We start from the raw sequence: 16,681 nt of genomic DNA, 5'->3' as shown, positions 1-16,681 counted from the left end.
AGATCCTGAAGACAATTGCTGTGTATGTGGGGGGGGGGGGCAGTGTGCAGCAAGTATGTAGAGGAGGCTTACTGTAGCAAGCAGTGTGCTGTATGTATGTGAAGTGATAACAGTGATGATGTAAGTGTGTGTGTGTGGGGGGTCAGGGACTTACTATTGCAAGCAGTATGTGAAGTGATAACAGTGATGATATGTGTGTGTTGGGGGTCAACTTACTATTGTACTGTATGTAATGTATGTGATGACAGTGAAGATGTGTGTGTGGGCGGGAGGGGAGTGGAGCAGTGACTGTGTGTGTGTGTGTGTGTAGTGTGTGTGTGTGTGTGTGTGTGTGTAGTGTGTGTGGGTAGGTGGGGGCAGTGTGCTGTAAGTATGTAGAGGACAACAGATAAACATAATTGTGTTCACAGTATTATTGTCCATAATCATGTATGATACCAATGAATCATTCTTAAGGACATGATATGAATAATTTAATTAGTCATGTGAACCGAGCTAGCTAGCTAGCTAACGCTAACAAAATGCTATACAAGTGGATGGTAGTAGCTATGGCAATACAGCTATGCGCTAACAAGTGACTAGTAGTTGAAGGACTTAAAAACTTAATATACTGTTGCAAATTCGCTTGAGTATAAACTATCCACTTTAACTAATGTCAGTAGTGTTATTCAGCTAGTTGTCATTTCAAAGAAATTACACTTCTCCGTTTAAAATGTTACCTTAGCTAAGAGGCTAGCTAGCATGATAACAACCGGACAGTAACTGGCAGCAGCATGGTCTAATATTAAGTTATTTTATTACAAATCCGAACGCTAACAAATTACACTATTAGGCTTGAAATGATCCCAAACACTTACAGATTATGACACAATTTTCCAAAAAACCCTCAACAAATCCAGAAAGACAAAATGACCAATTTATTGGTAAAATTCCACAAGTCTCCATTGACATTAGTGCAGCAAGGGCTTACTCTGGTCTGCATAAAGGGGGATTTCCCCCCCCTCCCCCTTGCAATAATCGAACGCGGAAATTGTCGAACGTTTGCGCCTCTCGCTCCGCTTGAACCCTCTCTGGTCTATATATTCATCATCCCAAGACACACAAGATTCTCTAGAACACACACAAACATGCACATGCAGTGTACATGTAAAGGTCCAGCCATTTCACACCAATTAATTGGTTCACACAAAGCGCTTTCAGATATAACCTCCGGAGTACATGCGGAGGTTTGTCAAACGGAGGTCCTACCCTTCGGATGATTCAGATATGATGCTAACCTGCGGACCTAATACTGACCTTATACGGACGTATGTGTGAACGACATACACGCACATTACAGAATCTCCGTGTGGTTGTCGAGTGAGGGGTGGGGGCTTGTAGAGTTCACAAGATGCGAGATATGACGCAGAATAAATGCAGCCGCTGCCTGTCACAGCTGCTTTTTGTTTACAAAGTGTAGCCTATGCGTTATGTAGGCTAAAGAAGACAAATCTATTGTGCGTAGGCTAATACTTGAAGTAGGCTAGTCCAGTAAGCAAACAGTATTTGTATGTGTGCTTCGAATAAACACATTTATCTGTTTTCAACGTTATGTACCAGAATGACTTGGCTATAGAACCCCACATCTGGTTTGCGTTGGAGAGAGCATGCACAAACTTTATGGTAGGCTACCAGCCAATTCAGTAGGCTAACTCAAGACTTCAAGGCCATCATACAACGTTTTTAAGCAATAAACAAAATACTAACATAACAGTGAAGTTGTTCGTTTTTTCATGGTTTATTTTTTCCAAAAGCATCCTCTCCCCATGTGTCTATTGCTTTTAATGTAAGGAGCTTGTAACAAAGTTGGCTTTTCTTCGTTTTCATTTTCTCTAGGCATATATGCTCAACAAATATCAGCGAGCTCAGCGAGGTATCAATGAACAGAAAACCGTGTTGGCTAACAATTTATTAAATACTCCTGTTATTGTCGTCAACGACGTCGCTGTAGGCTACTGCCTTTTCAGCGCCTTCTGCTTATGGTGATTCAGTCTTTTGAATTCGTTTGGCCTTGCCATGCAGTTGTAGGCTACAACGTCTCTTGCTGTTCCCTTCATGTGTTCTATCAAAATGTTGTATGCCCTCATGGACAGTAGCTCCGTGATGTCTGCATCTTTCCAGGTCGGAGATTTTCAGCATTATGCCACTCCATCATAACACTGGCATTTAAGTCAGATCTAACCACATGGACGCACGAAAGAAATGTCACCAACATGCCCTCTCACTAGGTGTGAATTTTAACCGCATGTTCTATGCCTCGTTCAGACACAGCACATTTACATAATGTCCGGAGGAAATACTAGGGGGGGAGTAGTAGAACAACCGGCTAAATTCAGACTTCCATATGTCGTTCAGATATACGGCCCCACCGTTTAACATCGGCAGAACCTCCGGTCTTACACGTATGTCTGAAAGCGCTTACAGACTGTCAGGTACAATCACACACACACACACACACACAGCTCTTGAAGTCCCATCACAGTGGTGCATAATGAATGGAGCCGGCAGTTAATGGTGAGATTGAGAGGCCGGGGGCCCGCTGTGCTGGGAGGGCCCTCTGCATGCAGGCTCCACGCCGTGCCGACCCGGGAAGCTGACTGCTCTACAACCATCTGCTGGCTCGGATCAAGGGAGCCGCCGTCACATCTGGGACCTAATGATTCCTCAACACCGCCCTCGTAGCAGAAGCAGAATCGGAGGAATATCACCACCACTGCATCAGTGCCAATGAACTTCATACCAAAGTTCATAACTTTGATTCATGGAGAAAAAGCCTATAATATTCTTAAGTTGAAGTTCTGGAGGGGGGAAAAGTCACAAATATCCATGGAATTTTTACCTTAGAAGAAAAATATAATAAACTTGCAAACACAAGTTAATCACCAGGAATGACTTTCTATGCAGTAAATGCATTCTGTGGAAGGCATATAGATATAATCTGCTAGAACAAAAATAAGATCTCCATGGCAACATCTGCTTTAAAAAATATTTTGCAATCAAGACTGCTCCACCATTGAGGGTAACAGTCGGGCGGTTTAGGCAGTTGAACAAAGACAAAAAAAAAGAGAACTGTATTAGGCTCGGATGATATTGTGTACGGATCAAACCACAGAACCCCATGGCACCGGAAAACTTGGAGTGAAAATACTGTGGTCACTCAGTGTCCTCCGAGAGCCAACAAGTTTGTCTTCTGATGCGGCTCAATTCGACAGAAACTTTGAAATTGTCTAATCAGCACTGGGCTCTCTCACACTGGACCCATGTGTCTCCTTAAAATGAATCAGTGAAGCAAACGATTAATTCTTCCTAATTTGCTTTGTTTTCTTTTTTGTTTTATTTCATTGGCAAATCAAATCCAAACAAAAAATAGGCAAAGCTCAGGAGGATGCCAAAAATTGTGTTTCCTTCGTTCATCTGGGGATGGGGCTTTGTGGATGTTATGTATGAGCCTGCTGCCAAAGCGCTCCCCGGGATGGTTATGACGATCGATTGGACACGGCCTCAGATCAGTCAAGCACGCCTGAGTCCTTCTCTCCGGGCTGCCGCCAAGGAACCGGTGAGACATCCCCCGAGTCCGCATGATGAAGGCAAACAACACGGGATGAGATCTCACTCTCTCCCTCTCTCTCCCCCTCTTCTCCCAATTAGAGTGTGTTGGCAAGCTCCCGGTTCTCCACCCCCACCCCACCACTCCCCTCTTACCACCCATGCCCCCCATCTCTCGTGTCAGGAGGGTCGCTAATGCAAGCTGTCAGTCATGGCACCACTGACATCTGTCAATATCTGGATTGACCACAGAGGGAGCATCAGGGGTGGCGGGACGATGACACATGGAACGCAGGGAGTGTCCGAGACACGGAACGTGAATCGGATTTCGCCAGAATAGAGGAAATAAAACATGATGGCCATACAAAGGAAGGCAAGTGTTCGGCCGGACAGAGAGAAGGGAGGAAGGTGAGAAGGAAAGGGTTGAGTGAAAGACTGAGAGAGAGGAGAAGAAGAAGAGAGAGAACAAGGGGCTCGCGTTTGGGGAGGAGAGGCTAGAAACAGGCCGATGAATGAATCAATAATGTGCAAGCCTTGGGAGCGTTTGATTGACAGCTCTCCGTAACATGGCTGGGGAGCAAGATGCTCGCTCGTGCGCTCCTCTCACCTCGCCTGCCCGGCTCTCCCCGCCATCACATTCCCACCGGCACCTCTAGGCCTCTCTCCCCTTCTGACCCCAGTTATTCTTCTCTTTTCGAATACACTTTCATTTTCTCTGCTCTCTCTCTCTCTCTCTCATTTCCTCCTCCCTCCCTCTCATAGCCGCAATCTCCCACTCATTCTGACAGCACAGGTTGAATCACAAAAAGATCATAAAATAAAGTGAACTCTTCCAAAAATGGAGAAATAATTTGTCCACATTACTAGCCAGTCAGCCTGATAACATAGCAAAGTGCTGTGAAAAACAGCCTCAGAGGAAATCATGTCTTGCTTTAACAAAACGCGCTCCCACTCTCTCTCTTTCTCTCTCTCTCATAATTTGGATGAAACACACACTGCACTGGTGGTTTCATATACAGTCTCATTACCCTTCTCCCTCTCTCTCCCTCTCCCTCTCTCTTTCTCTCTCTCTCATAATTTGGATGGAACACACTGCACTGGTGGTTTCATATACAGTCTCATTACCCTTCTCCCTCCCTCTCTCTCTCTCTCTCTCTCTCTCTCTCTCTCTCTCTCTCTCTGCTGGCATGACGGAGAGGCTCCATTACCTCGGACAGTGCCTCCTGAAGCACACAGACAAGGTGCTGGGCAGCCTTGGCCGTCCGGCGTGTCAGGGAGCAGATGGTTCCAGCTGGTCCGCAGCTGGCACTGCTGGTAGGTGTCGGCCGCCGCGTTCTCGGGACGAACGAACGGCCGGGCGGCCAGCCGGCTGGTTGGCTGGTGTGCTCTTGGCCCACGCAGTGCCATCCCACCCCGTGCCAACCCCGCTGCTCCCCCGCACTGCTCCCTACGGCATGCCAGCCTACCTGCAGATGCTGCTCGTTTGTGGGTTAATGTGACTGATTCAGAGCAGATGTGTGCATTTCAGAGTGTGTGAGAGATAGTATGTGTATTTGTGTGTGAGAAAGAGAAAGAAAGAGAAGAGTATGTGTGTGTGTGTGTGTGTGTGTGTGTGTGTGTGTTTGCTTTATCCTTCATTTTCCTCTTTTTTACCGTGAAGATCTTGTTTGGATTGTCCAGGGTTGTCCTTCGCTGGCATGCATACTGAGAAACCGTGGACTCTGAAGTGCTTGGTAAACCCACTTGAGAAGTATCCTGTGAAGACATTACACTGAAATGTGTTAGAATTACATGCATCCATCTCACAAGAATGTTAATGTGAGACAGCAGCTCTCTCTGTATGACGCAGTTCACAACTATCTCTTGACAGAGACTGGATGCTGACGGAAGTGGAGACACATGGTGAAAATCCGACAGCAAACTCAGCTCTGATTGCCCCCAAACTACAATCCGCAAATAAAAACTAGGTTGCAGGGGGTACTGTGACACAACTGGCTACAGCGTCCATATCAAATTTAGGACCCAAGTGCCCACAGGGGGACCCAAGTTATTCCAACCCAGGTTATTTCCTGATCCCACCCCATTTCTCTCTCCCACTTGACTCCTGTCCGTCTCTCCACTGTCCTGTCTGATTAAAGGCATAAAAGCCCAAAAAATAAAAAGTTAAAACTAGGTTGCAATGAGAGAGAGAGAGAGAGGACAGAAGTTACAGTACTTTGACCCACTTGCTGTGCATTAGGTCATAAAGGGGAACAAGGCAAGCTAATGATCATCGGCGCAGAGATGAAAGGCATCACAATCAATTATTTTCACTTACCTGAGACATAAAGTATTTAGTAAGACCTAATCCAATTGGTTCTTTCCAAAAAGTAATTTCAGCTTTTGAGAGACACTGCCTGCCCCATTTGTAATGCATCAAAAGGATTACACATGTAATATTAATACACACAGGAACAATTATGACTTTGAAAGGATCTCTGTGGCTGTGGAAATTACCTTCAGAATAGTTACAACAAATCATGATGAAAATTTGGGATTAAAAATGCAGCAAATGCACCATGACATCTTATTTCTTAAAAACACGGGAAGCATTTCTGAGCCCAAACTGAATAACATCTCTCAAAGCCATTAAAATGAGTATCTCGAATTATACCGAGGGAATGGCATTTTAAAACAGAATAGGCCTACAATCATGGCGATTACATCACCACACTCTCCTTAAAACTCCTCAAAGTGTAACTTTTTAAGCTGTTTACGTTTCCGTTCCATCTTTTTTATCTCCAAAATCAGTGGTGTAGAACTCAAGCCATATCATGTATTCATTCTCCCTGTGCACTTAACACAGGTAATTTCACTAATTATCCTAGCTAATGTATCGGAACTCCCCCTATTACCGTCAGTCCCGTATTTCCGCCGTCTTGCGTGTCTGTCACTTAATATCAATTTCTATACAAACCAAGACGGAGTGTCTTTGAAGTTTGAAGTGTCGACATCGTTGTTTTAGAATTTCTGAACAAAAGTGGTGATAATTGGGGGTGTTACGATAGCCTACCTGGCTTAAGAGTTGTGTTGATTACAATATGGTGGTTTAGTGAAGAGAACTCTGAACTTCGCCTACAAAAAAGCCATCTTTGCCCATATAAGGATATCAAGATCCATATGATTTTATCCTATGGGAAAATACCATGTGAATTTTTGAACAATCGTGCCTGTCAAACTCTCGCAGTGAAGTCAGATCAAGTCTGTCAAGTAAGCAGTTAGCTTCCATGTAGCAAAAGTTTGCTGTCTTAATGTAGGCCTACCGAAGATCACAAAACCTACTTGAAGTCAGATGACGAAAGTGTGTAGGACAAAATGTCTGCATTTCAGACTTCTTCATCACCATGAGAGTTTGACAGGCACGATTAGGAGTTTTCAAAATCCTCATGTTCACCCCAGCTCACACATTTTCACAAACAAACCAATTGGCTGCCATATGTTGTCTATGTGGATTGGCAGTTAAAATGAGGTCAGCCAATCCACATGGATGACATAAATTGTGGCCACCTGTAAGGCCAGAAGTGAGCATGACAGACACCTTTAAAGATGGGGCAGTCAATTACAGTATATACTGTAGGCTAAGGATATTTTTAGCTGAAGTAGCTAGCCTAGCATCAGCTGTTGAAATGAATTGAAATGGTAGGCTACTTCCTCACTCTCTTCATGGTGGTGAACAGTCTACTCATGGAACCTGTGATTCTACTCAAGGCTACTCAAAAAATACTAAGGCTGTAAAACTCTGGTTCTGTATGAGTAGTGTATGACCTCAAAGGTTTATTAATGTGACTTTTTTTTCTGCCTACCATGCAGTTGTATTTGACTATAATTAGTGTATAAGTAAATAAAAAACAAAGTTTTAGCGTACCTGCACCCAGAAATATCGGCCCGCATAGTCTAATGATAAAACTGATGATCGTAATTCGCTTAAACCACATAGGCCTAGGTTGCACACCATTTGACCAAATGTGCTAAAAAAAAAAAAAAAGAAAAAAACGGGAATCATAGCAAAACGTTTTGCTTTTCAACATGTCCCAAATACCCCCATACTCCTCAATAGATACTAGCAAGTTAGCTATTGGGAGATTGCATTGTCTATGCTGGTAAATAGTATAACACTGACTCTGAAGCCTATATAACACTAAAGAACAGCAATTACTCCCTAAACTGACAGAACGAGCCAGAGCAGAGCTTACTTTGTGTTTATGTGCAATGTAGGCCTACGTAAGCGTCACAGCTTTTTGCAGGGCTTTTTAAATCAATGCATGTCTCATAAAGCGAATCTATCAGCTATACAGACCTCATGAATGTCAAGGTGTGTCTGGTGCCTGCTCCCTAGTGAGGAGGAGATACATCAGTCAAGCCGTGGGAAAGGGCGCACCGACCGCCAGTGAGGCAGGTCGATAACCGTCAAAACGACATCATTAGATCTGTCGCGTTATGACATATCCACTGGAAATCCACGTTGTGATCAAGAGTTGATAGCCGCGCTGCCCGCCGTGAGGCAGGCTACTTTAAAGTAAGTAAGTGAGGTCCAAGACATGGGCTATAGCCTACTACAGCACAGACAGCGAGTAGATACGCAGTCTACATTGCACTGTCAAAAGTCTTTTGAAAAGGGTTAGAGTTAGGGCAGTAGGCCTGCATATAGTGACTGAAAGAACGTTCTTTTTTCGTTTGTTTGTTTGTTTGTTTCTAATGGCCTTCAAACCTAATATAGTCACAATTTTATACCAGCCTCAAATCATGTCTATTCAATTAGCCTTTTTACAGCTACATTGTGTACTTTTTTGAGTTAATTCTTAGCAAAAACCCATTTGTTCTTTCAAAAATATGTGCTCATTCATGTGTAATTATTTCCACCTACTAATCAAAGTATTCTCGTAAGTGTAGAATCTGTTATTCCCATAGACTGTTCTATATATACAGTCTATGGTCACAACTAACAACGATGTCTCTTACAAACAACTACACAATGTATGACTATCAATATGTATTTAGTCAGACTGTGATAAGATATAGCCTAATGATAATAACAGCAACACTTATTTAGGTTAGATTATGTGTCGAAATCAGGTGTAGTTAAAATAAGTGAGCGATGACGTGTAGTGTCTGCAGCCTAGACGGTAAAACATAATGGACAAAGCGTCGTGTCTGCAGCCAGCCAGCTGTCAATCATAGGTGTAAACACGCCCTTTTTAGATTTGTTAATATAACATTAAAAAAAAATAATTTCAGCGAGAAAAGAAAAATTGTGTGTATTGAAGCATCTTGAAAACTATTTTTTCGAATAAAAGGTTGTTGATACAAAAATAGTTTTAGGTGAGAAAAGTGACACGGAAAGTTGGCTACTTGGCCATTGAAATACATGAGGATGGGCGGAGTTACACATTATACTGCAACCAGCCACCAGGGGGCTCTGGACTAACGCTCGCATCACTCTTAACAGACGGCACACTGTCCAGTTCTATATATACAGTCTATGGTTATTCCAAATACATACGCGCGAGTCGTGCAAATGGCTGAATCAGAGAATGTCTAATAAGACGTTGTCACTCCCCGATGTGAGTCGCTACCAAGCGGCAACATTCTAATCTGAACAATGAAGCCTACCCAGAAATTCGAAAAACTGCAATACATCGAAAATCCGCTAGGTACTGGTCCCAAAAGCGAGCAAATGTCCATAGACTCCCACATTAAAATGTCCATTTTTCTGTACAATAATTACAGTTGTTCGTTCAACTTTAAGCAGCAGAATTACGCACTTGGCCAGCCTATAGAACGGGTACATTTTGGAGAGAGAATGAGAATGTACGCATGCAAGAATCTGTAGGATATTTGTGGCCAGCAAACAATGTTTACGTATTGTTCCAGTGCACCTATGCAGCGTTCTGGAGGAGGGGGGGCGCTACCACAGAAACCGAAAATTCTCAGGACAGCAGCATGTGTCCAAATTTCAATCTTATCGTTCTATTTAATCATAAACTATCTGAAAACAGGGCTTTAAGTGTAAAATACCGAACCTGTCCTTTAAGTCCCATTCCACCAGAGTTCCACTGGGGGCGATCGCCATGAGTGCAGAATGAATGGGAGTCAATGGAGCTAGACGGCTAAAATTGTCTCTTTCGTTGACAAATCTCAGATTTGATTGTAGTTTGTATAACTTCAACATGGGTTATAGGTCAAAAGTTGAATGAACGAGTCCTTTTGATTTCTTACAGGTTGGGTCATTGTTGCACATAACACGCTAGCATTGTGCTAATGAATGACGTCATTGACACATTTGAAAGGCTTTTAAGAACAAATAAGTGACTTTTAAAAATATAATACTCAACCAAGTGTATTTTCTTTGCCTCCTCAAATTACTTGAAAAAAAATTATATCCCGAGAAAAGTGGATTTTGAGGGGTACAGCTCCATAGACCTCCATGCATTCTGCACTTGTGGACGAGCGCCCTCATGTGGAACCACAGAAGGAACTGCAACCAGTTCAGAAACCGGAAGTTTTACGAGAGTGGCAGTTCTCCCCTTATTAGACATTCTCTGGTAATATTCAGTTGGTTGTCATATTGAATTTCACCGCTAGATGGGAGAAGTTCTTACACAAGGTAGCTTTAAGGATTTTGGAATGGGAATGAGACTCTTTTTTCTACCGAATTTCTACCTTTATGTTGTGGGTATAGTTAGAGCCTGGATTAGATTGATAACATATGATCAACACACACAACACAGACACAAAAATAGCCTACCTCTCCCTGTGGGCCTACAGCACCCCCTAGTGACTGCTGTCTGGAAAATGCATCATCTAGGAAGATCACTCAGAACACTTGCCACCTGGCAACCCTAACCCCACCTGAACCCTGCCATCAACAGCTAGAGAGTGCACCTCACCTGGATGCGGTGCCTGCTCTCCACGGCCACAGGCCAGCCCGCCCTCATGCTTTCCGTGAACCAGCTGATGTCCAGCACCTCCGTGTCTGTGGTCAGGCCGGCAGCCTGGGCATGCAGCCAGGCCCACAGCTCCTTGGCTGGGTTTCCCTCTGCCACAACGTGGGTCACCTTATTGCTGCACACACAACACCAATGCAGAGTGCGGTCAGGGAACACGTCCAGATTCCCATGGCATCCTCTCACTTTGGCAGCTACCGTAGACTTGCAGGCCCATTGATTTTTCCATTTCTGTATTTCGGTACATGGATTTATTTAGCAGCTCCTAGTTTGATCCAAATAGAACTAAAAGGATGGTAAAATAAGTAGCATTTGTTGTGGATTGCACAGGCTTCAAAGGCAATTGAATCTTCTATTTTGGTGTGGTTTGAAAAGAGCATGGTCACCACCACAACTATTTAATTTGTATGAACTGTAGTGCGATGAATTCAGTGTGAATGGGTCCCCTTCCCTTGATCCAGAGGAGAAGTGAGAGACTCTGAATGAATTTCTGGCTTGTGTCTGAAAGAATAATTTCCCCAACACCTGAATCACATTCAACACATCTGAGGCGCTGGGCTCCATGACAATATTAGAGCAGATCCAACAAATGTGTGTGTGTGTGTGTGTGTGTGTGTGTGTGTGTGTGTGTGTGTGAGAGAGAGAGAGATCAAGCATACAACAAAGCTCTCAGCAGACACACCAACATCACCAGCTAAGCCATCTGAAATTCCCCATTCCCCCAAACACTTTGTTTCATCACTGTTTAATTACTGCCCCAATCAGGGCACTCACCCATGCAGAGTCACTCCCACAGAGGGGCCCACCTGAGCGGCCTAAGGAGGGGGAATCAGTGGAGTAGGGCCCCTGGGATACCTGAATGTCCCCAAATGATAAGATACCCCTCCTTCATACCCTCACTTTCCCCACGAGTGGCACAAAGCAGAAGGGAGGTAATTGGAGTTATTGATGCTGACTAATTGGGCTAACTTGTGAGAACAGACACCCTTGTAGGCCTTTTCAAGCATAAAAAACCACACACATAAAAACCACACACATTCACAAACATGGATGTACTGTATGAACACATGCACATCATGTCCACACAGATATTTGCACATGTACACACATATGCTCAGATGCATATGCACAGCCCCCCCCACACACACACACACACACACTCACACACACTTCTGGATCTACTGTTGGACCACAGAAAGCTGTGTCTTTTGGCAGTGGTGGGCCTTTGATGTTCCATATCTGCTGCAGATGAATGGAGAGAGGCTTAAGGAAACCCAGGAGGCTCTCAACTCTCCGAGGGGATCAGACCAGCACTACCTGCAACAGCACGAGCTGGTGAAATCAGCTTTTAGCAAACTCTGAGAAGTCTTAAAAGTGGAGCAAAATTGCCTGAACAAAAAAAAAGTGCATTGACAGTTTAGAAAATGCTTTTTAAGCACAGCTGTTGACTGGAGTCTCTCAGGCAGGCCTAATGGGTAACAGAAGTGCAACTGTTTTATTTATTTATTTTTTGTTTTGTTTCATATCTTTATTTTTTGCCACATAAGATGCTTCGGCACATTAAGTCAAAAATAGCACTCACACTTTACCCCTTCAAACATAAATAAATAAAATAAAATATTTCTGTCTCCATCAGCAGAGTCCTGTTAAGAGAATGTAAGGCTGTGTGAGCGCTTGGCTGTGTGGCCTCTGGGGACGTGAGTGCAGGATTTCACACATTCCCCTGCCCTTGCTCCAGAAATCAATCACTAACGTGGCAATGTGAACAAGGTAAAATCATGCTATCCTTTGGGCTGTATTCAAGGTACGTTTCATAGTGTGCTAAATATCAATCGATCTCCTTCAATATTTATGACGCATTCTTTGTCTGATACCTTTTCTTCTATGCTGCCCATATATTTTGTTCATGTTCTTTCTCTCTGACTTCTGTTTGCTGCCCTCTCCCTCTCTCTCCCTCCACTTCTCTCTCTCTATCTCTCTCTCACTCACTTTCTCTCTCTCTCTCTCTGTCAGCGCCCTAATGCGTTTTCAGGTTTGCTGTCGGATAAAAGCCCAGGGTAAATTTGACGCAGCAGATAGCTATTCAAGTGCCTGAACACCATGGCAAGCCCCACGTCACATATACAGCAGCAGCACAAAAGCTTTACTAGAAAGGAGGACCCAAGGTCAACTGGAGACTTGATTGTGAAAACAGATGCTTCTTTTTAATTTCATGCATACATGCGTCCATGTTCTCTCCTTTTAATTGAGGCATGATTAAAACATGGGGAAGGCGTAAACATGCAGCAGCATTCAGCTCTGCTGAAGCACATTGCCGGTTCAAGGCCACCCTAGGTATAAAGAGACGTGAAGGTACAGGATTTTAGTGATCCGCGAAGGCTATGCAAAGCCACACAAAGCACTGATTTAGTTGGACAGGTCTTTTAATTGAGTCTTGTGCAATACATTAAGAAATACATTTTAAAAAAGAAAATTTTACCAGACACACACATCATTGTTATTTAGGGAGTGTTGGCTGGTTGCAGGCAGCTGGAAAACGATCAAACATTGTTGATCTCCTACTCCTACATGGAGCATTAAATTAGTCTTTGTCCTGAAACTCTTAAAAGTCTCATGAGCAAAAGAAGTGTGAAAATTTAAGCACAACTAAGTCGTGCACGTCATTGCAAGTCGGCAATTAAAACACGACTTAATATCAGGAGAGCGAAATATCATGACGTGGCACTGACTATGTGATTTGCAGTCAAAAACCCTCATGGCCGACCAGCCCAAGTGGAGGCTATTTCGGTATACCTCCCTTGCCTCAGAGCTCTGTTCAGCGGTGTCAGCAGGAGTGCCAACAATGGAGTATTTGAGCTGTTAGCGGAATCTGCAGATGGTGAGTGTGAGGAGCCCACCTGGTTTGCTGTGAATACAGGATGGTGAATGAGACGACTGTAGTTCAGAGGGGATTGGTTAAAGACTTTATAGGACATGGCAGTTAAGACATGTCAGATCGAAGGGCTTGTTTGTTTATCTGCTTGTGTATGTTTGTTGGTTGGGTATGTATGATGCTAGGCATGCATAAATTAATTTGTTAAATTGCATTATTTTTTTTAGCTTTTGCCTAAAGGTCAAGAGTACACCCAGGTTGTGTGGCATTGTTGCTTCACAGCATTGATGTGATTCACAGTGGCACAGTCTCTCTCTAATCCCTATATATCATATGTTAGTGCTTCCCTTAGACCTCTCTCATAAAACCATTCATGTCCACTCAAACGACACTTTGTCTCATTTGGCACTGCCAAGTGTTTGATAGCTACTCCTTTACAAAAAAAACTTTTTGATAGCTACTCGTTTCCCAAAACAACTTTTTGATAGCTACTCCATTCCCAAAAATGTTTTTTTCACAAGTTTCAAAAAAACGTGTAAAAAAACGTTATCACAAAGCTGCAAAATGCTGTAATCGCAGTGTGTGGCTGGTATATGTTCTGAGAGTTCTTTCTTGTGTGTGTGTGTGTGTGACCTCAACCATGCAGAGAAAAAAAGACTAGGCTATCAAACAGAAGCTGATATCAAATTCTACCAGCTTACAAGTTGTCCGTTTTTTTCTCTTTCTGTGGCAGTGGCTGGTCTGTTTCCTGTGGTTGGCTTCGGCGCAGTGTACTGAGCAGCGTGTGCAACTGTAGGTGCTCGACAAACTCAAGCTGCATTTCTGGGAATGTTGCCATGTCTTTGGCTGGGTTGTGGCAAATGGAGCTCTTCTGGCAGCAGTTACACCCTTCAAATACCCACCCATCCAACCCCCCCCCCCCCATCCTCCACCTCCACTCATTCAACTCCCTATGGCCCCACCTCCTACCAAACACATGCACACACACACACAGCTGCAGGAGGTCTGGCATAAACTGTGAACACCAGTATAGTGCCTATACTTATGCCTGGCATAGTGTGTATTTAGTGGCCACTGGCCCTGGCACTGAGTGGATAAAGCTCCCATTCCGATGCTCCCATTCTCTGTGTGTGTGTGTGTGTGTGTGTGTGTGTGTTAGGGCTTTAACTCCGAACTTCGTTATTCGAATATAATTCGATTATTTTAAAAATTAAAGATATTGGAACAAATTTTAGGGATCTCTTAATATGGAAATATATGGAAATATTTTTTTGTAAATGTATTTGGTTGTAGCCTAAACGTTGTTTTCAATTCAGATTCCGAGGTTTTTTTCACGCCTTCTGAAGTGAAATCGCGAGCTCATTAGCAAGGCTATTATTGGCCATCTGGGCTCCTGTAGGTTAGCATCCTGGCTGGTTCGCGCTTAGTGAGCTCAGCTCCCACATAGACATTTTTATTTTAAACTTAACCTTCCTCTGATTTTAATCACCTTAGTTATCAATCAAAGCAAACAGGGAAAAGAAAGAAAAGAAAAAAGAAAAGAAATTTGCTAGTTTATCATAGTCTATGGTTAGACTGTTCAGTTTCCCCACGTGTGTTTAAGTTTCAATTGAATACTTTTTCTCCTTGGGACAGGCCCGTTTGAGTCTTGGAAAATACTTTTCCATTTGCATTGGGATTGAGATGATTAGAATTTAGCAGTCAATTTGAATGCAGTAGTTTTGAACAAATTCCGATGCTAATGATGCTAACCGGATTTAATAGCAATTTAGTCAGTCGTCTTGCACGATTAATGTTTAGATTACATGTGCATGCTGAGGAGGGATGCCCTGTTGAGAGGGAGAGAGAGAGGTAACGTTAGGCCTACTTCTACCGCCTACTCTGGTAGAGTTTGACATACTACAATGCAAGATATATTTAGCCTATTTTATTTATTGACAACATAAGGCAGGAGGTGTGTGTTGCTTTTAATTATGAATTTTCTATCGAACGTATTTTTTATTGATATCGATTACATGTGCGATACATATCGCTATCATTTTTATCGCCCAGCCCTATGCTCAATAATAACAATTTTGACACACGCATAAATGCTCAGCCTTTCGTGCACGTAGTCTATTGACATTGACTGATACCCTGCCCTCTGGTGGACAGAACAAATAGAACTTAAGTTTGATACCAATATCGGTCTTACTGAGTTAAAATATTATTAATACATATTCGAATATATTCGAATTTTAATATTAATAAACAAACGAACTTCGAATATGATTTTTGGGCAAAAGTCAAAGCCGTGTGTGTGTGTGTGTGTGTGTGTGTGTGTGTGTGTGTGTGTGTGATGGATAATTTGCCATGACACTGCTGGAGTCATTATGAACATGTAACCCCTTAACCCAGTTGGATAAAAAGCTGTTGTTCTCAGACATCCCTACATTTCCATGAAGTGTATTGTTCTGTGGAGGGCATGCGGGGTCAACACTTCAAAATAATACAAAATAAATTGCCTACCTACAAATGTTTGTTGCTATTTAGTATCTCCCATGCTGTAGCTCTCACTCACACAGTAAAAGAAAGTTCCTGCCTCATTTTCTATGAAATCCTTGGGTCAAATATTATAATTTCAATACATGATATAACTATAGGCTCCATAAAAACAGTTCCTAGTTAAAATAAACATATGGTAAGGAACAGCTTATATACATCAAAAGAATGTGTAAGTTCACGTCAGTGAGGAGTGAATAAGTTATGCTAAACGACATCTGTTCAGCTGTAGGCATTTACCTGTTTAAACTTCAGGGACCTACCTGAGGACGTCCTCCACACAGAAGCCCTTTGATCTGGCCAGGCTGCTGAGGAAGCCTCTCCTGCTGCGGCCCATGCGCCTCTCCACTATGTACAAGGTCACCTTGGCAAACTTCACCTGGTGGCACTGAGCACCAGAGCCCTCGGGCCGAGGCCGTTTTTTCGCGGGGGGCAAGGTGGAGGAGTGAAACATAATTTTCTTTTTCTTTCTGCTTCTTCCTCTCTCTCTCTCTTTCTCTCTCTGTCTGTCTTTCTCTCGTCCTTATTTCCTCTCTCTCTCTTACTCTCTCTCTCTCTACCTTTCTCCTGGGTTTCTCCTGCAGGGTTTCTAGGCTCTCTGATTTCTAGGCTGCCTCTGTCGCCTGACATTCATGTCACACTTCAACGCTACCTCTGATGCACTCCAGAAGACGGCAGCCTTGGTGCCAGGAGTCTCTTA

General features: G+C 43.3%; 1 protein-coding gene across 1 annotated transcript in view; it reads right to left on the bottom strand.

Moving 5' to 3' along the window:
* Positions 1 to 16,435, bottom strand: part of dntt (deoxynucleotidyltransferase, terminal) — a 77,629-nt gene extending 61,194 nt beyond the window's left edge. Inside the window, exons 1-3 of the mRNA XM_048270093.1 lie at positions 16,245 to 16,435; positions 10,512 to 10,686; positions 5,239 to 5,340 (exon numbers count right to left, since the gene is read on the bottom strand). Of these exons, the coding sequence (XP_048126050.1) occupies positions 5,239 to 5,340; positions 10,512 to 10,686; positions 16,245 to 16,435 (468 nt within the window). The remainder of the gene's footprint in view (positions 1 to 5,238; positions 5,341 to 10,511; positions 10,687 to 16,244) is intronic.
* Positions 16,436 to 16,681: the final 246 nt, after the last annotated feature.

This window comes from Alosa alosa, chromosome 18 (genome assembly GCF_017589495.1).
Source record: "Alosa alosa isolate M-15738 ecotype Scorff River chromosome 18, AALO_Geno_1.1, whole genome shotgun sequence".
In the NCBI taxonomy this organism is placed as follows: domain Eukaryota; kingdom Metazoa; phylum Chordata; class Actinopteri; order Clupeiformes; family Clupeidae; genus Alosa; species Alosa alosa.
Note: the sequence above shows the minus strand (reverse complement) of the source record. Positions and strands in the feature narration are given on the sequence as shown.